Raw genomic sequence first — 25,991 nt, forward strand, 5'->3', positions numbered from 1 at the left:
TTAATTCTTGTGAATGTCTTGTGATTTCCTGTGGCATTAAGTACCAGTTTAAATATGTGAAAAATATTTTTTTTCTCTGGTTCATCTTTGAGCTCCTGTACTGTGAGATAGAAGTTCTGAAGTTGCCTTGAATACTGCAGAATAATGCTTCCAATGAGGTATAAAATGCTTATGCGTTTTTGGTGAATTCCAGGCAGTTCAATGAGTTTTACGGAATTGCATTGTGTGCACCCAGGCTTCATCTGTAGCCTGGCAGCTGTCCTGATCTGCTTCTGTAGCTAACCCATCTTCTGTCTTGGGTAGTGTTCATTTTAAATGTCTTAAGGATGACTGGTTGGTAGTAGTCCTAATAAATCCAACTAGGAAGAGGCAGAAAACCTCTTTGGATAAATCTCATTCATTATGGTACTAAGCACAAGAATGAGTAGATGGAAGTAAAAGTAATGTGTGGAACAGGCTGCGAGCACATCAGTTATCTAAAGAAAAGTATTTAATAATTTGGAGATTAGATGAAATTGCACTTTGGAATGGAACAGAAGCAAAACCTTCTGCTTGTTTTATTTATACTCTGTATCCAGTTTAAGGTACCTGTATAGACACAATTCAGGCTGTTTGGTAGGCTCCATAAGCTTGCCGTAAATTCTGCTGTATTTCAATACAATGTAATTCTCTTGAGTACTGCAAGTTACCAGGTTATTAAGTGAAATTAATATCCTGAGTAGTCACACATTGACCCAAAATAATAACCATCTACAGAGTGCAGCTGAATCAAGTATGAAACTAAGTACGGATCTTATGAAGTCTTCCCATAGAGCTATTAGAAAATAAGAAAATTCTACACGATAGTATAATGTTCACTTTGTATGTTGAAGAATAGTTGCTATTATGAGGAAAGGCATGATCCAGAATTATGTTTGCTGCTGTGATAATACACTTTTCTAACTGTTATCTGCAGGATAACTTGTATTACCTACTCTGATCATCCATGCAGTAGACTTATCACAAGCTAGTTTGGTTTTTAAAATAAAATAAAATAAAATAAAAATCTTGTTTACCAAGTCCAAGGCAACTTACAGATTACCAGGCTTTAGTAAAAAAAAAAAAAAAACAACAAACCACCAAACAAGAAAACCAAAACACCCCCCCTCAAAAAATACCCAAAACCAAAAAACCCAAACAACAAAGAAACAAAACATGAAAGGACCAGAAAAGCCACCCACACCAAAAGCGAGCTCCCCTGAAGACAGGCTGAGAAAGTTGGGGCTGTTCAGCTTGGAGAAGGCTGTATGGAGACCTCATAGCAGCCTTCCAGTATCTGAAGGGGGCATATAGGGATGCTGGGGATGGACTCTTCATTAGGGAGTGTAGTGGTAGGACAAGGGTAATGGGTTAAAACTTAAACAGGGGAAGTTTAGATTGGATATAAGGAGGAAATTATTTCCTGTTAGGGTGGTGAGGCACTGGAATAGGTTGTCCAGGGAGGTTGTGAATGCTCCATCCCTGGCAGTGTTCAAGGCCAGGTTGGACAAGGCTTTGGGTAATATGGTTTAGAGCAAGGTGTCCCTGCCCATGGCAGGGGGGTTGGAACTTGATGATCTTAAGGTCCTTTCCAACCCTAACTATTCTATATGATTCTATGATTCTAATTAGGCGTTTCTGATGAGATCGTTATTGGTGTCATGTAAAGCATAGTCTCAAACTCATAGTAGCCATTGTGCTTTAACCAGTGTTTTTCACACCAAAAGTAAGGAAAGTGATACACGTGTGCTCTGCCAACCGTTTCTTGGGGCTGTAGCAAATAAGCGTTTCAATAAATGCTTTAACTTGGTGTTGCTCTCAAAAGGCTGCCTTCTCACAGTCCTGCTTGCAGTGTTTTATGTGCTTGTAGGGTGAATGCTAAATGGTGAAACAGCTGGGCTAGTCTTCCAGCTTATTTGATGCTTTACACCCTGAACAGCTCTCCCTAGCACTATTCAGCCCTGTGGACAACTGGGGATGGCAGAGCAGGACTGAAGGCTGTGTAAGTTTAATGCCCGTTAGGAGAAGGGGGCATGGGAAGTTGTGGTTAGTGTCAACATTACTGCACTGTATCTGGCTGTGCTTTAACATAGATCTTATGTGGTTATAGCATATGGCAGTCAGCTCAGTAGTGATGTATCTTCTCTAAAGCACTAGTGTGGGTTCAGGGGATGGTAGAATGTGGCATGTTCTGGCAAAGACATAATTCAGCAAGTCTGTTACATGATGTTTTGATATTTGTTGCACACTAGTCTCAGCACTGTGAACTTCTGTTCCTTGAAATTCCAATCTGTTGTGGATTAAATAAAGCTTAGCAATTGCAGCAAAGTTCTGCTGGCAGAGCATTCTTGTTTCACAGCTGGAGGTTTTCTAAGAATTTGCCTATTGGATGGCCTGGGAGGTAGGGTCATCTAGCCATGGATGCTATTGTTGCCTTATGCTTACATTGTTTCTTGAAACATCTGCACTTTGTTAATTATAGAGAGAGCTTTGTAAGAGGTGCAGTCATTCTAATTAGCATAGGTGGCTTTTTCCATTGACTAAATGGACTCATTCATTATTGGCATGGTTTGAATATTACTGAGGCACATTGAGTCCTAGAAGTGATGGTTAAAAGGAACCTTTATCTCCTATAACCCTCCTCCTTGAAGCAGGATCAGATCAGCCTTGCTTTTGTCTAGCTGGGTGATGGAAGACTTTCAAGGGCAGTTTTGCTGCTTATTTGGGTGTGATGGAGGCAAGAAGAGTGTTGCTTGGCATTGTCTGTTTCCTGTATGTGGAAAAGGGTACAGGGGAAAACAAGGGGGAGATACTGTCTGTGAGTCTTCAGGGAGATTCCAATTGCAGAACAAGAACCTAATTAAATATGGGAGAAAACAGGGGTGTGCCAAGGCTGCAGTGCTCTATAACCAGGAAGTATCTGATAAATTAAAACCTCTCTATTTTAATGAAGACCTCAGTGCACAAAAGACACTTATGGTGACCACACACATGGGGTGTGTGGGAGGAGATGGTACTGAGGATACTGGTTTTAAGAAGGTTAGGGTGATGTAGCTCATAGCCTGCTAGCTCGTTACTGAGATTTAGTTTAAAAGAGTCTCTGAATCATAAGGAAATGCAGTATGATCCTTGGAAAGGCAAAAGATGTTGAAGGCTTTTGAGGAAAGGTAGGAGGAAGAGGGTCACTGGGATAAGTAGTGGACATGAAGAGTTGTTGCTTCTCTTCAGTTTTCTTTTGCTTTCTGTAAGTCACTTCTACCTTCCAGAAAGCACTAACTGTACTTTATCCTTTGCTTGTCTGAAACTTGTCCTTAATAGAGTTCTGTGGCTTAGACAGTAGGTAATTGAGAATTGCGAGTACAGGAAAGCATCTGTGCAGTCTGGGCTTTGCTTTGAAGCTCCGTGTAAGGAAGTAACAATGCTTCCTCTCAGCATAGTGATGTTTTTGCATTCTCTTGAAGCTTTTTTCTTGCCAGATACTTCCACTAGATTTTTGACCTCTAAATGTTAGAAGTGAAAAGTTGACCCTGTTCTGTCCCCTTGGCTTTGCACTCCAAGAACCAGTGGTGTTCACAGGCTGCTCATAACCAATCTCCTCCCTGACCTGAGGTTTTTGCGGAGTCCTGGGAGCTTTCTCCCTTGCATATCGCACAGCTGTTTATTAACTCTTGAGTGGTCATGCTGTAGTGTCACTTGCACTTCATTCTAAACTGAGGGAACCCAGTTTGAATGAAGTCATAAACAGCTTCATAGAAATTACTGAGTTCTGGGGTTTTGTTTGTTTGTGGTGTGGTGGTTTGTTTTTTAGTTTGTTTGTTTGTTTTGGGGTTTTTTTGGTTGGTTTTCTTTTGAGCCAATAACACAGCAATCTCCTCCTCAGGATGAACAGGAAAAATTTCTGGATGAAGCCATTCAGGCTGTGAAGGTGCAGTCTTTCCAGATGAAGAGATGCTTGGTAAGAATGTGACTTTAAAATGCAATGAGGCTTCTTATCTGCTAGGAGTAAACAAGTAAATCAATACTAATCTCCAGTGCTATAAGTAAAAGTAACCCAAGTGTATATATAGGTGGTAGATTAGAAGTTGTCTTGTATCCTGTGATGCCAGGTGACAACAAGGTGCTTGGTGACAGCCAGCATGGCTTCACCAAGGGGAAATCCTGCCTGACCAATTTGGTGGCCTTCTATGATGGGGCTACAGAACTGATGGACAGTGGTAAAGCAGTTGATGTCATCTACCTGGATTTGTGTAAAGCGTTCGACACTGTCCCACACAACATCCTTGTCTCTAAATTGAAGAGACATCAATTTGATGAATGGACCACCCGGTGGATAAAGAACTGGGTGGATGGCTGCACACAAAGAGTTATGTGGTCAATGGCTCAATGTCCAGCTGGAGACCAGTAACGAGTGGTGTCCCTCAGGATCGGTGTTGGGACCGGTCTTGTTTAACATCTTTGTCGCTGACATGGACAGTGGTATTGAGTGCGCCCTCAGCAAGCTTGCCGATGACACCAAGCTGTGTGGTTCGGTTGATACGCTGGAGGGAAGGAATGCCATCCAGAGGGACCTTGACTTGCTTGTGAGGTGGGCTGATGATCTTAAGGTCCTTTCAAACCCTAACTATTCTATGTTTCTATAAATCTAAGTTATATGCAGCCAAATAAACTGTGGCTTTCAGTGAAGTGGTGGTGTTGGGCAAGAAGCAGGGAACAAGGAATTCTAACAGTGGTCTGCTGGCAGTGTGTATCCTCCATCTGCTTTTTTTTAAAAGGCTAAAAGTGTAGCTTTCTAAAATACTGTAGTTGCCTAGTATTTCTTATGGAATATTCTCCCTTCCTCTATAGGACAAAAACAAGCTCATGGATGCTCTGAAACATGCTTCCAACATGCTTGGTGAGCTGCGGACTTCTATGTTAGCTCCAAAAAGCTATTATGAGCTCTGTATCCTTTGAAGAGGAAACAAATAGTTAAAATGCTGATTTTGGAAATAAATGTTCATCTGCTTTTTTGGTACAATGGCATTTCTTCTATCTTGTATTTACTAGCACTTTTCTCAGTATTTGATTATCTGGATATATTGTAGCAGAATATACACTTATTTACTCACTGTGTAAGTTTATCTTTTCCCTTTGGTATAAAGCATGTCTTTAATGTCTTTTATATCTTCTGGGAGGCTTCAGGAGTCTAGCTCTATAAAAATATCAGCTCTGTAAAACATCCCTGCTTGCAGTATGGTACCCCCAAAATCTGTAAAACCAACTTTTTTTTTTTTTGCCCTTTGTTATTTTATTAGCTTCTAACCATAAGTCAGTTCCTCAATGTGTTTATCTGTGCATACTCTAGTATATGAAGAAAGGGGAGCCTTTTCATGAGACTTAGGAATAGAATGTGAATATATTCAAATACTGCTTTTTCCAGGTGTGGGTGATGTTCTTCTGTAACACATAGTATGCCTTTACTTTAGATACTCTGTTCAGTCACATTAATTTGCTTGCTCTTTTGACTTGTTTGTTTTTTGTTTTTTTGGTGTGGTTTTTTTTTTCTCAGCTAAAGCTGATAATTGGAGGATTGGGATTAGTTGTGCGTGTTTATCCCAGTAGTGATTGTTGTTTCCCAGTAGTGATTGCTTCAGAAGTACTACCTACTTGGGCATGATTGCATTTGGTTACAGCATCTTTCCTCCTTGGTGTGAATGAGCAAGTTTCTATGTAAACCTACTATAAATATTTTAAATTAAAATCCTTAACTATGAGAAAGACATGGCAATTTCTGATGAGCTGCACTACTTGGAAGTCTACTTGACAGATGAATTTGCCAAAGGAAGGAAAGTGGCAGACCTTTATGAGCTAGTACAGTACGCTGGAAATATTATTCCAAGACTGTAAGTGCATATATGTTACTCTGTGTGTGTGTGTTAAAAATAGTGAATAATGGTTGGACTTTGGGTTCAGAATAATGATTGACTCTGTTCTTGCTTGACAGCAAGATTTCAGTTTGCAATGGTGAACAAGTATTTCTGCATATCTTAAGAGTGGATTGCTATGGAACTTCTGAGATTTAGTCCAAGAGTGCAGCTAGCTGCAGTTCTTCCTGCCAGTGTGCTGGTTTTGTACATGACCAAGATGGAAGCACTTTGATATTGGAAAAAAGTTGGCTTTTGGGTAAAGAGCTGGTCAGTGGAAGATTAGTATCACATTCTGATCAGTGAGATTGGTTACACATTTATTAACATTTTCAGTTATCTGTTAATGAACTTGTAACTGAGGATCTAGGTTGTAGATCCTCACACAGAGCAGATGCTTCATAACTGTCTGTCTCTTGGAGGGTAAGAAGTGCGAGAAGGAAGCTGAAAATTTCTGTAACTTAATTTTAAAAAGCTTTGTGATTCTGAATGTGTGCTTTTGGTGATAGCATGCTGGAGATAATACTGGAAGGCTTATCTTTAAATATGTGACCATTAGGCTGGAGTAGATCTAGATATTCAGGCTTGGGGCTTGGATTTTGTTTGGTAATGCAGTTATTAATTCCTGACATTATGTTCATGCCAGGAAGAGGCTTTGGAGACACAAGGCTGCATCCTCATGCAGTTTCTGGAGTTTGGCTAATGACTACCACAATGTCTTTACCCCTTTGCATAATAATTTGAGTTGTCTTCTTGGCTGTTTGATGTAGACTCTTGTTATCCCTTATGAGCATTTCTGGTGCTTTCATGGAGGTTCTGTGCACATCCATTCAGGACACAGAGGCACCAGAGGCTTAAGGCCTCTAAACAGAATATGTGAAAATTCTGAGTGTTGTAAATTTTTTCTCTTAAGCTGAAGGGGAGTCCAGTACAGTTGAGCATCAGTCCTTTGCATCTTGTATGTCCCTTCTACCTGTTGCTTAATACAGAGATGCTGAAGGAAGAAGTACAGACCTGGGGGTTTCTGAAGAGCATAACACCTTGTCGGAGACTCCATGTCGTCGCGATGCGGAGACAACACAGCACAACCAATATGATTGATAAAAGTGATCCATTTATTCTGCTTAAGCCTAGGGTATATATAGAGCTGGATTGCTACACACACACATTCTTGGGAAACTCCTGTGGTTACATCCCTTTTTCTAACATCCTTGTTCCTCCCTTCAGGATACTCGTTAACTACAAGGTCAGTTTATCCCCCTGCACAGCTGGTGTTTTTTACCGAGCTGGGTTTCTCACTGACTTTTACAAAACTGGTCCCTGGCCAAGTTCAGCCATGGGAACGTAACCCTTGCCTGCCAGTCATGCTTCCACAACACCTCTCCTGCCAGACTAAAGTGTGAAGGAGGCTTAACTGCTTCACCATAACAGATTACTTATCTACATGTGCTGGAGCTGTTTTCCAGTTTAGTGGAGTGCTGAAAGTATAGACAAGCTGATCTGAGAGCATTCAGAACATGATGTATGCTAAGCATTTAAAGATTCAATGTGTAAAGTATTGTGATGAGGCCAGGTGGCTGTTCAGACTTGCTGTGCTGTCTGGCAGAGGATAGCAGGAGTTGAAAGCTAATTTAATATCTAAAATTATGGGACCCAGGTGATATTGTATTGCTTTCTGTGCTTTGGTAATACTGCCAGGATGGAAGAAAGGAACTATTACCTTTAAGTATGTTGTTGTTGTTTACAATGTATTGTTTCATCCTGTGCCTTTTGCAGGTATCTCCTGATAACAGTAGGTGTGGTCTATGTCAAGTCATTTCCACAGTCCAGGAAAGATATTTTGAAAGACCTGGTGGAGATGTGCCGTGGAGTACAGCATCCTCTTAGAGGCCTCTTTCTTAGGAACTATCTCTTGCAGTGTACCAGGAATATCTTACCAGATGAAGGCGAACAAGCAGAGTAAGATCATAGAATCTCAGACTGGTTTGGGTGGGAAGGGATCTTAAAGCTCAGCCAGTTCCACCCCTGTGCCACGGGCAGGGACATCTTCCAGTAGACCAGGTTGCTCCAAGCCCTGTCCAGCCTGGCCTTGAACACTGCCAGGGATGGGGCAGCCACAGCTTCTCTGGGCACCCTGTGCCAGTGCCTCACGACCCTCACAGGAAGAATTTAAAAAAAATTGTTTTAAACAGAACATATTAAATTTTCTGTATGACTTTCTTTGGTTTTGAGTTAAGTAGATCTGTGTAGAGTTCTAACAGGTGTTTTGTCCATTAAGAATTCTGTTTCAGAACTAAGGTTTCTCACAAGGGAGGGTATTAACCGTTCTTGTGAGCCCAGATATCCCACTACATGCTTCCCTACCCTCCTACCTTCTTAAAATTTGATGTTCACCAGATGAAAGGATGAATACCTCTCACGAGCTTTTCCTGTTCCTAACCTGTTCTCAATTGCAGTGAAGAAACCACTGGAGACATCAGTGATTCGATGGATTTTGTGCTGCTGAACTTTGCTGAGATGAACAAACTTTGGGTGCGAATGCAACACCAGGGCCATAGTCGGGACAGAGAGAAAAGGGAGCAAGAAAGACAGGAACTCAGAATCCTAGTGGGAACAAACCTGGTTCGCCTCAGTCAGTTAGCATGTGTTAATGTGGAGCGATACAAGCAGGTAGGATGTCTGTCCATCCTTTTTGACTTTTTACCTTTTCCGGATGAAACCAGTTTGGGCTTTCAGATAGGCAGCTTGAAGCGTTACAGCTATGTTAAAAGTTCAGTAATCCTGGTGCTTCTCAAACTCTTCACCTGAGTAAAAGTTCTGAAGGCTAATAAAGCTGTATAATGTGTTGTGAGGCTGAGGATGACTAATGTGTTTTTTCTTTAAGCTTGTGTGTAACGTTGACAAGAAGCTTTAAACCAACTCATTCTGTAAGTAAAATGGGAATCCAGAAGGGAAGTTTTAAGGGATGTGTACACATACCAAGTTCTGTGATAGAATTTACAAGTTAAATGAAGCTATGCTTCCCAAAGCATTTAAGAGAACTGTTACTGCATGAGATGACAGTCAAGCAATTACATTGTTTAGAAGTTTGTCCTTTGAAAGTTCTACCATACAGCTGCTGAAAATTATTTTAAGCAGTGCTGCTGAAGACCTAAGTAGTGGTATGTGCCAGCAAAGCTAGTAGCACTGACGTTCTAAATCAGAGCTTGCAGATTGTACAGTGTATGAAAGGGACAAATGTCTGAGACCAGGAGGTTTTTATTTTTTTTTTTCTTATCAGATTTCTTATCAGAAAAATTTTACATAAAGAAAAAGCTGAGAAATGTTAGAAATACTTCTCTGCTTGGATTAAATGTGCAAGTGAATATAAGCTTAGGAAGTAATTGTCAAATCACTGTAAGACTCTTTTCTATTCCAGATTGTTCTGTCTGGAATATTGGAGCAAGTTGTAAACTGTAGAGATGCTTTAGCTCAAGAATACCTCATGGAGTGCATCATACAGGTGAGCTGCGTAAATTCAATTGCAGTGATGGGACACAGGGATACTTACTCCTCTATTTTTAGTCAGAGTCAGGCTTTCACCTCTTCCTCATGAACTGGAAAATTTCATTGCTGGGACTCTTACCTAATGCCTTGTCCCATATTTTTTTAATAGGTGGCTGGAGTGGAGATTTGATCTTGTACTCCTGCTGCAGAAGCAGGAGTAAGCATCTGAGCTGCAGTGCCTGCAGTATGAATTATAACAGATAGCTAGTCCCTCCAGTTACTCGTTTGTCTTGCTCCTCTTGCTTCATGCATTTACCCAGTCATGGTCAGCTTGGGGAGCTTTAGCACTGGTGGAGCTGTCTGTATTTACTATGTGGCTATCTGCTTTAGAATTACTCTGTTGCATTTTACTGCTGTGTAACAATGGGCAAATTCAGTTTGTACCATGATGACTATTGATCTAAAACTTCAGGTTTTCCCAGATGAATTTCACCTCCAAACCCTGAACCCATTTCTTGGAGCCTGTGCTGAGCTGCACCAAAATGTGAATGTGAAAAATATAATTATTGCTTTAATTGACAGGTGAGTGACCAAGGGTGTGGAAACTGGCTCAAAATTAAGTTTGTGTTGTGCACAAGGAAATAGTTTTTCCAGCATTTGAAAGGTTTCAATTTTCGATATCGTGTAATTTCACTGTTTCTGTGTCTTTCCATCAGCTGTGATTAAGACTATGAAGAACATTGTAGCTTCTGCCCTCTGGACTCTGCTTTTACAGCTTCCTATAAAACCTGCTTTAAGGACCGATTCAAATTTGTAAACAGATTAATCCAGAAAACAACCTATTTAGTATCAACCAATTTAATGTTTCTGAGCTAAAGTGGCAGCAGTGTTCTTACTTGGAGTATTGTGTGCAGTTCTGGTGTCCTCAACATAAAAAGGACATGGAACTGTTGGAACAAGTCCAGAGGAGGGCCATGAGGATGATCAGGGGACTGGAGCACCTCCTGTATGAAGATAGGCTGATAAAGTTGGGTCTGTTCAGCCTGGAAAAGAGAAGGCTGCGTGGAGACCTCATAGGCCCCCTTCAGATACTGGAAGGCTGCTACAAGGATGCTGGAGAGGGACTCTTCACTAGGGACTCTAGTGATAGGACAAGGGTTAAGGGGTTAAAATTTAAACAGGGGAAGTTTAGATTGGATATAAGGAAGAAGTTCTTTACTTGTAAGGGTGGTGAGGCACTGGAATGGGTTGCCCAGGGAAGTTGTGAATGCTTCATCCCTGGCAGTGTTCAAGGCCAGGTTGGACAGAGCCTTGAGTGACATGGTTTAGTGTGAGGTGTCCCTGCCCATGGCAGGGGGGTTGGAACTAGATGATTTTAAGGTCCTTTCCAACAGTAACTATTCTATGATTCTATGATAGCCATGTCAATCATAAGTACTTCTTGGAACCCTGAAAATCCTCATGGCTAAATCGTATATCAAGGATGCTTTACCTTGCAGTTCTGATCAGAGAGCGTAACACCTCTTCAGAAAAGAGCTAGTAGGAAATGGAGCTACCTTCTTAATTTCTTAGTTTACCACTAACTTCATGCCTGTTCTCCCAAAAGTGTTTTTCCTGTAGAGATACAGCTTAAAACTGCTGGCACTGAATTCAAATATGGAGGAGGAATCATAGAATCATTTAGTTTGGAAAAGACATTTAAGATCAAACTTTAAGTTTTAGTTTGTATCCTGAAGGGAAACAACACAGGTTATCTGTGAGTGCCTGTTGTGGTTTAACCCCAGCCAGACAGCTTGTTCACCCACTCCTCCCCTTTTCTTGCCCTCCCCCTACTCCTGGAGGGACGGAGAGGAGAATCAGAAAGAATGCAACTCCCACGGGTTGAGATAAGAACAGTTTAGTAACTAAGGTATAACACAAATCACTACTGCTGCCACCAATAATAGTAATGATAAAGGAAATAACAAGGGGAAGAGAATACAACACCTCATCACCAGGCGACTGATAACTCGCCCCTCCAGCCCGACCAAGCATCAACCGATACCTCCTCCAACCCTGCAGTCCCCCTAGCCCTTCTGGGTAATTCCCAGTTACACCCTGGGCATGACGTGCTGTGGTATGGAATACCTCTTTGGTCAGTTTGGTTCAGGTGTTCTGTCTCTGCTTCCTCCCAGCTTCCCTCCTCCCTGGCAGAGCATGAGGCTCACAAAGTCCTTGGCCAAACCAAAACATCATTTTTATCAGCTCTGTTCCCAGGCTGAAAGTCAAAACACAGCACTGCACCAGCTACCAAGAAGGAGAAAAAATTACTGTTACTGCTAAACCCAGGACAGTGCCTGTACTTTCTTACTGCAGAAAGGAAGTGCATTTTCCTGGCTTTTTGAAGCCTCAGAAAAGCTTTGTCCTTGCATTTGCACAGAAGCATGTGTACCTTTGTATTTGGTCCATATATCAATGTATGGACTTCAGTTGCCGTAGGGATCTTGTGTCCTACTTTTGACAGTGAGTATGTTTGCTGTGGTTTTGTTTCTTTGTCTTTAACGTCTGGAGATGGAACATGTATATTAAGCATGAATGGTATAACTTAGGATCTTGTAGGTTTTACTAAGAAATCTGTAGCTTGTTTTGTTCAGGTTACGTTGGATCTATTTGTTCAGGACTTCAGTCTTACTGGAGTATCTTTCAGTATTTGTGCACTCGGCAGAGAAGCAGCTCTGCCTTCATCCAGAGATATTCACAGGAATTCATTGGTTTTCAACACTTTGCTGCTGTGCCTGAGGTTGTTTTTGGTTTTTGGTTTTGTTTTTTTTTTGTTTTTATAATTTAGCTAGCTTAAAACAAACAATAAACCAAACAAAAAATAAATTAAAAAAAAACCACAAAGCCCCCGAATCCTCAGAAGCATTGCTTATAACAGTCTAATTTCTGAGACTGTCTGTCTTGTGACTGCTTTCATCAGAGGTCACAATCTTTTACTAGCTTCTTATGTTACTGAGTAGCAGTGTGATTCCTGCAAGAAGGTGTTCCTCAAGTAGCTTTTGTGATTGTGTCTACGTAGAAGTTTTAAACAGGTTTGGTATTACTTCCACAGTAAGTTTTCACTGTTACAAACAACAGTAAGCAACTGACTTAAGAGTGAGCCTGCTGTCTTCCTAGACTTAACACTACTGTGTTTTGTTGGGCCACTAATAATGTCTTCCACAGCTTTCTTAATTGGCTATAGGACAGAGGTAGAAGCGTGGTGGTGTGATGATCATCATCTTTGTAGTATGGCAAGTTGTGCTTTTGACTGTAATATTACTGCAAGTGTTGGAGGATGGATCTGTTCTAGGAATCCATTCATTGTGTTTGAATTTGGAGTTGTTAGGAGCAATTATGTGTTTCAGTATTGTGTAGGTAAGGTATGAATCTGCCCCATAGGGGTAGTGCCTATTGGCATTTCTTATCTTTATTTCAGCTGACATAGAATAATTGAAACTGAACATCAGTGACTGCTGAAGAAGCTTGTGAAGCTGTAGTCCCTATTCCCATGGGGCTTTCCCATTATGGATTCTTTCTGCAAATAGTCTCGCTGCTTTGGGATCTTTCTTGCCTTACTAAACAATTCATAGCTTTTAATTATGCTGTCATCTGCCTGCAACTTATTATACTTTGTAACATGCTGGCCTTACCTTCTGAACTGTTGCCAAGAAAAGCTGCCTTGTCCCTTTGAGAAAAGGCAGTGATTGTTCCTGCTTGTTACCACCCTAATGAAATATGAGTAGTTCAATGTCTTTTTTTTCCTAGCAGTGAAGCTTCTTGGCACCTCAGCCTTTTCTTACCTGACTTTCTTTCAGACTTAATGTTAATTCAGAATTAAAGTTTAATAACATAAAAAAAATTAATTAGGTGCTTTTTTCCTAAATACTTTTCTAGGTCTTTCTCTAATTCAGTATAGAATAATCCCTTAACAGTTAGAAAGCAAAGATAGTAATGCTGAGCTTTTTTTAAGCTGCAGCCTTGGTAAGGTGCTCACCTTCCTGTAGTGATTCTTCTGTTGTCTGATTTCTGCAAAAACAATGGTTGGCATGACTTTCTTTTGTTACAGATAGAGATGGCTCTACAACATCCAACATTCTTCTCCTGCTGGATAGGGATCTCTTCCTTTGTTTGGGGGGGGGGAACAAAAATTCTCCACTTTAAATTTACTTTGTATTTTGCTCTTTGCAAACAGTAGAAGTACCAAACATGTTGGTCTGTCTTTGGAGACAAAGTAAAGTTAGCATATTTCTTCTGTTGTTTTTCTCTGGAGGCTGTTTTGCAGAGAATGCTACTGGATGTCTGACTTCAGTAATAACACTGAATAGAAGCAGGATATTTGCTCTTCCATCAGCTGAGTAGACTATCTTTTTCTTTGCTGGAACAGCACACTTGCTCCTAGCTGAAAAGCACAGGATTACAAAATATCCTTCTTGCTCTTTCTTCATCTTGCTATCTCTGTCAACACTCTTTTCCAGGAATGATATTTACCAGGCTCAGTTGCTCTTGAGGTTTCTGACTTCTGTTAATTTAATTTTTGCTTGTAATAGAGCTTGCAAATATACCAAAGGACTTGTTTTTGCTGTCAGTATCTCTTTCTGGCCTGTTTCTGAGGAGTTGAAAGACTGCTGACCAAGCAGCTTTCCTTTATCTGTTACCAGATTAGCTTTATTTGCACATCGTGAAGATGGACCTGGTATCCCAGCAGATATCAGACTGTTTGACATATTTTCACAGCAGGTGGCTACTGTTATACAGGTATGCTGGGTATTCTTGCATGCAGTTTTGGGGTGGTTTTGATAAGTTATGTGCTGCTTTTTTTTTTTTTTTTTTCCCTTTTTCCCCTCTCTCTCTCCACTCAGTGTTGTCTTAAATTTCAGTCTCGCCAGGACATGCTGTCAGAAGATGTGGTATCTTTGCAAGTTTCTCTCATTAATTTAGCTATGAAATGCTACCCAGACCGTGTTGACTACATTGATAAGGTGTTAGAGACAACTGTGGAAATATTCAGTAAACTTAACCTAGAACAGTAAGTGTCTCCTGCATTCTCTCTGGTGTGACAATGAATCTTGACTTCTACATTTCATATTTAGCAAAATAGCAGAGATGTGCTTTGATGTGTAAGATTACTGCCTTTGGGCCAAGCTATAGAGTATCATGATACACTGCTGACTAACCAGGACTTACCTGTGCATAAATCCTACTGTGCAGCTCTACAGCTACACGATGTGTGTGCCAAAGCTGTGTGTAGTCATTATCTGTTCATCCCTTACAGCACTTCAGTTATCCCCTTGCTGAATTTGCAGCCACAATCTCTGCTTCTGCTATCAGCAACTTAAAATGTGCATTTTCCACTGTACATCCTAAAGAGCAAGATATGAGTTGTTTTGATACCTCTTTCTTTCTCCCTAACAGCAAGTTTCTTAGATGTTGTGCTATACATCAGAATTGGTATTGAGACAGACTTTAAATTTGTCTGCATGTGTGAACTATTGACTGTGTGTTTTGCATGTATTTATTAATTTATTTATTAATTTATTTTTAGTGTTGCAGCAAGCACTGCTGTTTCAAAGGAACTGACTAGACTTTTGAAGATCCCTGTTAATGCTTACAACAATATCGTGACAGTTCTGAAACTAAAACATTTTCACCCACTCTTTGAGTACTTTGATTATGAGTCCAGGAAGAGCATGAGTTGTTACGTGCTTAGCAATGTATTGGATTATAACACACAAATTGTGTCCCAAGAACAGGTATGACATAAGTTAATTTGAAATTTTAGGTATTTAAACAGTAGTTTGAAGACTTGAAAACACGTACTAAATGACATAGAATCATAGAATTATAGACTTCATGCAGGGCATGCTTTGTTTCCTAGTCTGCATGCCCCTGCCTTTCAATCTTAGTAGCACAGCTTTATCCTATGTGATAATTCTTCCACCCATGTTCTTTAATGTCTTGTCTTTGCACATCTTACCTAACCTCATCTTAGAGAGTGTTAGGTTTGAATAAAGGCCCTGAACCCCCTTAAAACTAGGCCTATTACCTATAGAAGACTAGATAGTACTTTTGAAATCTGAATTTCCTCTGTACTGCTATACTGTCCCGCTTGTGCTAGGAGGGACTACTTCTTCAGGGAGTAAGGCAAATATATTCTAAAACATCACCGACTCTGACTTTGCTTGTGCTTTGTCAGCACTGTGAATGGCTGTAATGATGTTCCTGGTTGATGTTAGCTTATGCTTATAGACTACTATGGGTTTAAATAGAGCTATTATTGCTTTTAACAGGTTGATGCCATCATGAATCTGGTATCCACACTGATCCAGGATCAACCGGATCAGCCTGCTGAAGATCCTGACCCCGAGGACTTTGCTGATGAGCAGAGTCTTGTGGGAAGATTTATTCATCTTTTACATTCAGATGACCTCGACCAACAGTATCTGGTATGGTCATTAGTGCTGTGAAATGCCTGTGCTCCCTGAAGTGTCAGTTTTGCTTTATTTACTATGAGACTTCAGTGTAGCTGGGAACTGGGGCATCACTGCTCTGGCACTACAAACTCAGTAGAGAACATTGTGTGACATTTTTAATGCTACTATGAAATGTTTTTATTTGGAAAAAGCAGGTGAAGGCTTAAAAGCATTTTGTGGATTTAAACTTTTCAATCCCATGAGGTGGCAGTTTGGATGCAATTGTATTAGTTTGTACTACTTGATAAGCATCACAAAAACTTGTATCAGATTTTCCTATATTACAGGAACAGTAGGAAAAAGTCCAAGACTATGGGATTTTCACAACTCTTTCACAGTATCTCACTTTAAATTATGCATTCTGTATGGAACAGACCTGAAATGCAAATTCAAACACATTAGTGCATTACAAGCCAAAGTGTATAATACAGTGACAGATTTCTGCTTGTTGATGCTATTTACATGAATTCTAGTAATTACAGTTCATGCAATCTAAAAAGGTATGTAGGGTTGGACGCTGGGCTTCATTTCTAGTGCTTGTTTCAAAGTGGTGATGGACTGCTGTGACCAGAAAGCAAGGTAATACCTGGCTGTAATAACTAGATGTTGTTCTGACAGTTAAACTCACTTTTTAACTCTGATCTCTAGTAGAAATTCTCTGAAATTTGGTTTCTGAAATTTTAGTGTAAAATATAGCATGTCTGAGTTTTGTCCCCTTTGAAAGGGAGTCAGGTTATTACAAACAACTAATGTTTAGCTTGCCTGGAATGGATTGAATAATTTCTCTTCTGGTACCTGGAGTTCTTGCTATTCCCAAGAATTCTGGTTATGAGAATACATAACTGATTATATCAATACATAGAAATAATCCCAAAATAAGTGGAAAGGGAGAAGCTAACAGTATAAACAAGGAGAGCTTCTTAGTACCTCTCCACAGGTTGAGAACAGGGGCAAAAGGCAAAGTAGTATCATGTTCATTTTGTACGGGTGGCTTGTGCTCAAAACTGAGAAATGCAATAAAAAAAGCATTAATGAGCATAGTGAAAACCTAAAAGCTGGGGGAAATGGCAACTGTTGCAGGTATGGCTACCATAATGTAGTGCTATAGTCTTTCAGAGTACAAGAAACCTTATAGGCTTGTGTGTTCAGTTTCATGAAACTTGGCTTCTTTTATGTTCTTACAGGCTATTGTAAGGAAGTATAGTCCTTTTGTAGCTTTCATTGAGTTGAGGACAGAATGTATCTGATATAATTATTAAATGCAAGCTCAGGCAACTTCCATCTTGCTGCACAGTCCAAAATGTATCTGCAGTTAATATAGTACAAGTGTTGCCAAACACTTAAGCAGCTGTAGGAAAAGTTTGAGGAGATGCTACAGAAACTGCATGCGTAGTACCCCACCAAAATACTGCGATCTGATGCTGGTGCCATGTCTTTCTGATGCTCTTATTCCATAGAGCGCAGACTAAGTTGTAGATGCAAATAAGACAATTTTTCAAGAATGCTCTAGGCTTACAATACTTCTATTCTAGATCCTAAACACTGCCCGGAAACACTTTGGTGCAGGTGGAAACCAGCGTATTCATTTTACACTGCCACCATTGGTTTTTGCTGCCTACCAGCTTGCTTTTCGCTACAAGGAGAACTCCAAAGTGGTAAGCTGACCTCTAGGTAACTCTTGTATACTTGTGTCTTTTGGGCTTTCTTAAAAATGCATTTTGTCTGGCTATGGTACACTAAAGCTTGATACAGAACACTAAGGTTTTTGTTTTTTCTCGAGGCAGATTTTTACTTGAGGTGTGAATGCTTTCTAAAGGAGGATTTTTATCAATCATACTAAATTACCTCAGCACTTGAGGAATAGTGAAGCAGAAATTGGCTGCTTATTTATTCATGAAGGTGACTGATGATTTGTTTTTACTTGGAGACCAGAGAACTGGGCCACTGCAATTGCTGGCACGAAACAGATTTAAATCTGGATATTGAAATTCATCAGCTTCTAAATCTGTAGCTGTACTGTTTTAATATTTCTAAAAGTGAGTGTTTCTTTGTAGGTTAACTTGTATAATAGTTGCAAAAGTGCACACTAAAACAGTCACTGATCCATCTTGTCCCTTTAATGCTTCTGATTGAGATAGTTAGCTAAAATATATACTTTCTCTTATCGTGGAGGATATATTGTGGGGAAATTAATTCAAATGCTGTTTGTTAAAACACTCCTCAAAATTAATGTTTTAAAATGCTCTTCCCTTCCTGATTGATGCTTCAGACTCAATAGAATTTTTCTCCACTTAACTGAGCAAAAGCCTCATTAGCTGTGTTCTAAGTGTAGCTGTGGTAACTGCAATTCAGTGTGTAAACTTGTGAGGAAGGTTTCTATGAGCTGGTAGGAAAAATGGGTGTGAATTTTTTGTAAATGGAAGAAATACGTTGTGAACACCTACTGAGATCAATGCAGTACTGCTAGGGCACTCATTACTGCTTCAGTAAGTGGCTGGTGTGGCACACGGAAGAAAACAGGCTGGAGAACTTGACAGATCTTACTACAATTTAGGTTCTCTTTGTATCAATATTCTTGTTCAAGTTTTGGCTTGTTTCTCTTCTGTAGGATGACAAATGGGAAAAGAAATGCCAGAAGATCTTCTTGTTTGCTCATCAGACCATCAGTGCTCTGATCAAAGCAGAACTGGCAGAGCTGCCTCTCCGTCTCTTCCTACAAGGAGCACTGGCTGCAGGAGAGATTTGCTTTGAAAATCACGAAACTGTGGCCTATGAATTCATGTCCCAGGTGAGTGTCCAACTATACTTGCTGTCCTGTGATACCTTAAACCTGGCTTGGGTAGGTTTCCTGAACACTGAACCATCCAGCGTGATTAAAACATCTTGAAATTATTGATGGCTAATGCTACTAGGTGGAAGCTCCTCATCTTAATTCTTGCTTCCCAGGCTGCTGTGGAATAAAGCTCCATTGCTACAGATTTGAATACTCAGTCTGACAACATGTGGTATGTTGCGATACTGCCTACTAGTTGTATATTTGGCTCACTGGAGGAGTGCAGTTTTCTCAACATGAAATGTTCCTTCGCTGATTCCAAGCCTGTGTCTCTCAGCTCCTGCTGTCTAGCTGGTGTTGCCCTGACCACAAGCCCTCTTTGGAAGGTCTCTAAAATTTGCAGTGTTCACAGCTGTCATGCTGGGCTTTGCTAATCAAAATCCTTGTGTTTAAACCTATTATAAACTACTGTGAAAATCCACTTCAACCCATTTCACGGTATCACAGTATGTTAGAGATTGGAAGGGACCTCAAAAGATAATCTAGTCCAGTCCCCCTGCCGGAGCAGGAACACCTAGATAAGGTTACACAGGAACGTGTCCAGGCGGGTTTTGAATGTCTCCAGAGAAGGAGACTCCACAACCTCCCTGGACAGCCTGTTCCAGTGTTCTGTCACCCTCACTGAGAAGAAGTTTCTTCTCAAGTTTAAGTGGAACCTCTTGTGTTCCAGTTTGTACCCATTGCCCCTTGTCCTATCATTGTTTGCCACTGAGAAGAGCCTGGCTCCATCCTCGTGACACTCCCCCTTTATATATTTATATACACTAATAAGGTCACCCCTCAATCTCCTCTCCTCCAAACTATAGAGACCCAGCTCCCTCAGTCTTTCCTCATAAGGGAGATGCTCCACTCCCTTAATCATCTTAGTTGCCCTGTGCTGGACTCTCTCCAGCAGGTCCCTGTCCTTCTTAAACTGAGGGGCCCAGAACTGGACACACTATTCCAGATGCGGTCTCACCAGGGCAGAGTAGAGGGGAAGGAGGACCTCTCTCGACCTACTAATCACCCCCCTTCTAATACACCCCAGGATGCCATTGGCCTTCTTGGCCACAAGGGCACAGTGTCGGCTCATGGTCATCCTGTCGTCCACTAGGACCCCCAGGTCCCTCTCCCCTACACTGCTCTCTAACAGGTCGTTCCCCAACCTATACTGGAACCTGGGGTTGTTCCTGCCCAGATGTAGGACTCTAGACTTTCCCTTGTTATATTTCATCAAGTTATTCCCCACCCAACTCTCCAGCCTGTCCAGCTCTCACTGGATGGCAGCACAGCCTTCTGGCGTGTCGGCCACTCCTCCCAGTTTAGTGTCATCAGCAAACTTGCTGATAGTACACTCAATTCCCTCATCTAAATCATTGATGAATATATTAAATAATACTGGTCCCAGTACCGACCCTTGAGGCACTCCACTAGATACAGGCCTCCAACTAGACTCCACCCCATAGACTACAACTCTCTAGCTTCTCTCCTTCAGCCAGTTCACAGTCCACCTCACTACCCTATCATCCAGACCACACTTCCTCAATTTAGCTGTGAGGATGCTGTGGGAGACTGTGTCAAACGCTTTGCTGAAGTCAAGGTAGACCACATCCACCACTCTGCCATCATCCATCCACCGTGTTATTTCTTGATCTTAAGCCTTATTTGTTGCAAAAACATTGCCATCCTCCCTATCAGGTGAAGAACCAATGTATTTAATGTTATCCACGTTGCAAGCTTTGTCCTGTTTCCTCTAATATTGCTATTAACGCATATTCTTAAACTGAGTAGTTAACCTCAGCCTTTCCTCACTGTTTTGTATTAGTTGCATTTGTAGCACAATTCTGAAGATGAGAGCAGCATGGCAGTTATGTACCTTCTATTAGAGATGGCTCAAGATTTTGTCTCGTGTTTTCTCTCAAGGCTCTTCAACCATGTAGCAGCAGTGCCAATGGTTTTCTTACCTACTCTGTGGTCACTGACCTACCGCTCAACTTCTGCTCTACTGTTCTATGCGTTTCAAAGAACCAAATCCTCTTCAGGGACTACTACTGCTACAGAGGTTCCATATTCAAACAGATGCTTGAAATGAGGAAAAACTCAGTCTTCAGATTATATGATCGCATTTGTTTACTATGACCACTTAAGTAAGAAGTATTTTTTGCAAGATATCTTTCCAGTCTGTGGATTTAACTTAATTTTGACACTCTTAACGAAAGATGTTTTCCTGCCTGAAGCTTTTAACAAATGTAAAACTGGACACTTTACTGCCTTGTCACTGGCACACCTGATTTGGGTTTGGTGTGTGTTTGTTATTTTGTTTTTTTTGTCTGTTTGGGTTTTTTTAATTGTTGTTCTGATGTGTTCTAAAGCAGTGATTAAAAGTCTTGCTTTCTCCCTTGATTAGGCCTTCTCTCTGTATGAAGATGAAATCAGTGATTCAAAAGCTCAGCTGGCTGCAATCACCTTGATAATTGGGGCATTTGAGAGGATGAAGTGCTTCAGTGAGGAGAACAATGAGCCTTTGAGGACTCAGTGTGCATTGGCAGCCTCTAAGCTCCTTAAGAAGCCAGACCAGTGCAGGACTGTGAGCACTTGTGCCCATCTGTTCTGGTCTGGCCGAAATACTGACAAGAATGGAGAGGAGGTAAGAATAAAGGGACAGCAGTGTAACACATCCTACCTAAGTAACGTTGTTCTGCTTTGCTTCAGAAGGCACTTGCTCATAAAGTATATTATAGAATTATAGAATAGTTAGGGCTGGAAATGTTATAAAAACTCCATCTTGGCCATGATCTGATTTAATTAATGTCTTTATTACGATTGATTAATATCGAGAGGCAATAAGCAAGCAGCACTGGGTGCTCCGGGGAGTCTCCGCTCCACCCAAGGCGCACACCAAGATTTCTGGGGTACAGTCTCTTACACTCCTCGGTCTTGGGTTTCAGCCAATCCTGTCGTCTCCTTCACCCGAATATCGACATGGTTCATTTTCATTGTGTTCCTCCTGTTGCTGGGGTCTTATCTTTGGGTGAAGAAACTTCTTAAAAACTCATTGAATTCCTTGGTAATACATTAACAGGGGATGTCTATCACAAGCTTAACCACCATCTTAGCCCCCTAAATTCCATTTCTTATATAGTTACTTATTCAATACACAAGTTTCACCTCATCCTGTAACAGGATGTATCTCTTGATTACCTAACCCCCTTAAGGCATTCAAGCAGTTAAACAAAGTAGTACCCCTGTAATTAGAAAAAGCCTTTTAGACATTCAAGTAGTTAAAGTACCACTTCAAGTAACAAAGCGTTTGATTAGGAGGGATTATTCCTTTGTTCCTTCTTCTCTTTCATCATTGTATTGACAGGAACATCTATCATAATCTGATCATTCTTATACATTCTACACATGATACAATGGTTTCAAGGATTTTCAATTCCACCCAAAGTACAATGATGACAAAGACTCCTAAGTTGCATTCCTATATATCTCACAGAAAGGAGCTTAAGATCATCTAGTTCCAACCCCCCTGCCATGGGCAGGGGCACCTCCCACGAAATCATGTCACCCAAGGTTTTGTCTAACCTGGCCTTGAGCACCGCCAGGGATGGAGCATTCACAACTTCCCTGGGCAACCCATTCCAGTGCCTCACCACCCTTACAGTAAAGAACGTCCTCCTTATATCCAGTCTAAACTTCCCCTGTTTAAGTTTTAACCCGTTGTCCCTTGTTCTGTCACTACAGCCCCTAATAAAGAGTCCCTCCCCAGCATCCCTATAGCCCCCCTTCAAATACTGGAAGGCTGCTATGAGGTCTCCATGCAGCCTTCTCTTCTCCAGTCTGAACAACCCCAACTTTCTTAGCCTGTCTTCATATGGGGGGTGCTCCAGTCCCCTGACCATCCTCGTGGCCCTTCTCTGGACTTGTTCCACCAGTTCCATGTCCTTTTTATATTGAGGACACCAGAACTGCACGCAGTACTCCAAGTTGCGGTCTCACAAGAGTAGAGGGGCAGGATCTCCTCCTTTGACCTGCTGGTCATGCTCCTTTTGATGCACCCCAGGATACGGTTGGCTTTCTGGGCTGCGAGCGCACACTTCTGGGTCATGTTCATTTTCTCACTGACCAACACCCCCAAGTCCTTCTCCGCAGGGCTGCTGTGAATCTTTTCTCTGCCCAACCTGTAGGTGTGCTATCAGTCATGTAGGCTTCATCAGAATGTATTCTAAATATATAAATCTTCTAAATCTCACTGCAGTGTAAGCTGCATACATACAAAAATGGAGACAACTCAAATTTAAGGGTAGAAGTATCATACAAGCTTTGGAGTATCAACTAGTTGAAGACTGGCTGTCAAAGTACAGTCTGCATTTTGCATGTGTCTATTATAGTAGGTGTGTTTACATATGAACTATTAAACTTACGAATTTAAAATACATGTTAAATGTAAAAAAAAGGTTGTGTGGTGTTCAGGGCTAGTGACATAAACTGTTGTAATTATAAAGAGCAGTGTTTGAAATCTCTTTATCAAAGAATGCATTAGTGTATGTATTATAAGGTTGAGCTTATTAATTTTATTGGGGGCTGTCAACAACTGTTCGTGTTATTGTCTGAATTAACAAGATGTAAAACTAGTGGTAGTCAGGCAAAGTGAATTTTCAGTGACAGCTTGTTTGCATAGTTTGTGTAGCTTTGTTTGTGGTAGACCACCAGGAAATGCCATACATCTGCCAAGGGAAGAGATACTGGAGCTCCCCAAGGTTATTTCTTCTAACCTTTGTTTTCTTTCTTCTAGCTTCATGGAGGAAAAAGAGTGATGGAATGCCTAAAAAAGGCTCTGAAGATAGCAAATCAGTGCATGGACTCCTCTCTGCAAGTCCAGCTTTTCATAGAAATTTTGAATAGATATATCTACTTTTATGAAAAGGAAAATGAGGCAGTGAGTGGAAATGCATTCTCTCTATCGCATCTTTTTAAAAGAGGTTTTCTTTAAGTTCTTCATGCTTATACCCCAAATCATGTGTCTTTAACTTGCTCTGTAGTCTTTTATGAGAGGCACAAGTTCTGGCAGTAACAGAGTAGTCAATTCTTGATGTGGTAGTAAAATTGGGGATAAATCTTCATTCTTACATGGGGGAAAATGCCAAACATTTCCTATTTAGTTATGAATTTATATATTGTGGGACTTGGATACTGGAAATATTTATTAGATCAAAACTTACTAGGATTTAATTTTGCTACTTTCTCATTTAACTTTAGAGTTACCTAACTTAATATATACATAAGGGAAGGAAAGACCTTACAGGTGTTCAAGGTCACTGCTAAGTGCATCAAATGGTTGGTGTAAGCTTTAATTTTGAGAAACAGATAATTGACATTTCATGTACCAACTTAAATTCTGCATCTGGGATAGTTGCTGCATACACTTTCTGTTAGCAGATAAACAGACAGGTTTTTCAAAAAGTTTACTAGTTAAGTAGAAATTGGGATCTCCTCCAGTATTGGTGTTTGGTCAAGAGCAGATGTTGATGAAAACCCTATACTTCTGGGAGAATGTCTAAAGAGATTTTAGGGATTTGCTGACTTCACAACAACTGAACTGGCTTCTTGCTGTAGTAGTGATCTAAGTATAGGAGATGCAGTATCTGATGGAGATGAAAATAAGATTTTGAATTTCAAAGCACTTGGCAGACATAAAAAGAGTCTTTGGATTCAATGGTGTTCTGTGTACTGCGGGACTGGACACTGTAGGCAGATTTGCTTTCCTAGGCAATGATTTGGTCACCAAGAACTACTTTAAGTCTGATATTACCATCCTGACTTACTTCTACAAGAAACATTATGTTAGGGTGCACAGGCAGCATGATTATGTGCTTTATTTGTTTAAAGCTTTTTCAATTTGCATCGAATAAACTGGAGAGAAATGCTGTAGTAAAAGTTATGTCTATCAGATTAATGACTGATTAAGCTCTTTACATTTTCTGGGATGGGGGCAATTTCCACAAAGCTCTGAAACCTGTGTGGCCATATGAGAAGCAAGAGAAGGCAGTCTCCAACAGTTTGTCTGTGTACAGCCTTGCCTGTATTTCTAAGAACTGCCCAAATACCAACAGTTTAGACACAGGTCTGTTAAAGCCAGTGTCAGTGCACTTTTATGCAGGTCTTGCTGATGGCTTCTGTTGATGTTCTCCTGTAGGTGACAATTCAGGTTTTGAATCAGCTGTTACAGAAGATAAGAGAAGATCTCCCAAACCTTGAGTCTACTGAAGAAACGAAACAGATTAACAAACACTTTCTCAACACACTGGAGCACTTGCGTCTGAGGAGGGAATCATCAGAATCTGAGGGGCCAACTTATGTAGGTCTTATTCTTTAGGCGGATACACACTGTAATTATTTCTTTTTATTTACATACCACATGTTGGGTTGATTGGTGTCAGGTTGGTTTGGTTGGTGTCTGGTTGGTTGGGTTGTTGGTTTTTTGGGGGGGGGTTTCTCGTTGTTGTTTGCTTTTTGGGTTTTTTTTTGTTAGATTCATAGGTTGTGCCTTTCAGAAATGTCAAGTTAACATTCATGTGTTCAATCTGGCACTTCAAACACTTGTGTTGAGTACTTTAACAAACTTGAAAGGTTGGACCAGCAACTGTAGGTTTCATCGGTTAGCATGGCTGAAACTTTCTTTGAAATCCATGTGACATGGTAGGGCTCTTCAGGTTCTGATTTCTCTTCTGTCTGTTCATTGTTGCTTCTGTAGCACTAGAGTTCTAAATTGGCAGTGACTGTCATCTGAAACTGTGTCTGATCCTTGTGGAGCATCAGTTTTTTGGCATTATTGTAAAATTCTGCTTGTGCTTTTTTTTTAATGCAAGTTAAGACTAAGTGTAATATTTTTCCCTAAAAGCTAGAATATATTAATGCATGTTTGGAGAATTTTAATGTACCATGTTCTTAACCAGAATTTCTATTTTGCATATTAAGGCTCTGTGACATTTGGTGAGGGCCAGTACTGTGCACAGGGCATATTTATCAAGATAACTGTTCCAAATAGTATAAAAATAGAGAACTTGTAATCTGTAGATATGTATAACCTTCATTACTGTAAACTTAGGGGAAAATGCATTACACAAGTTTACTCAGTATCATGATTTTCCACCAGTGAAACAATAAAGTTGATATTAACACATTTTGTTTCATGTCTCTTCAGAGCCCACTGTTGAATTCAATGTCAATGTTGAACCTTTTGATAAAAGCAAAAGAACTTCTTTTTTGTAGGGACAGAAA

At 40.6% G+C, this 25,991-nt stretch overlaps 1 protein-coding gene across 1 annotated transcript; it reads left to right on the forward strand.

Annotated features, from left to right (window-relative positions):
- Positions 1-1,649: 1,649 nt before the first annotated feature.
- LOC133220659 (vacuolar protein sorting-associated protein 35-like) lies at positions 1,650-25,171 on the forward strand. Its single transcript, XM_061368921.1, has 17 exons — positions 1,650-3,185; positions 3,899-3,973; positions 4,864-4,960; positions 5,777-5,900; positions 7,698-7,880; positions 8,378-8,591; positions 9,340-9,423; positions 9,880-9,989; positions 14,087-14,183; positions 14,306-14,454; positions 14,971-15,178; positions 15,716-15,871; positions 17,431-17,553; positions 18,507-18,686; positions 21,118-21,357; positions 23,506-23,649; positions 24,907-25,171. The coding sequence occupies exons 2-17, from the start codon at positions 3,959-3,961 to the stop codon at positions 25,084-25,086; spliced, it is 2,304 nt and encodes a 767-aa protein (XP_061224905.1). The 5' UTR covers positions 1,650-3,185; positions 3,899-3,958; the 3' UTR covers positions 25,087-25,171.
- Positions 25,172-25,991: the final 820 nt, after the last annotated feature.

This window comes from Neopsephotus bourkii, unplaced genomic scaffold, assembly GCF_033783945.1.
Source record: "Neopsephotus bourkii isolate Nb327-2 ecotype Australia unplaced genomic scaffold, CSIRO-AGI_Nbou_v1 NB_1463, whole genome shotgun sequence".
Lineage (NCBI taxonomy): Eukaryota > Metazoa > Chordata > Aves > Psittaciformes > Psittacidae > Neopsephotus > Neopsephotus bourkii.

Coding starts and splice junctions, on each gene's coding strand:
- LOC133220659 (XM_061368921.1), top strand. Junction 7,881..8,377: donor GATGAAGGCGAACAAGCAGA/GTAAGATCATAG, acceptor TCTCAATTGCAG/TGAAGAAACCACTGGAGACA. Junction 18,687..21,117: donor CCTATGAATTCATGTCCCAG/GTGAGTGTCCAA, acceptor TCCCTTGATTAG/GCCTTCTCTCTGTATGAAGA.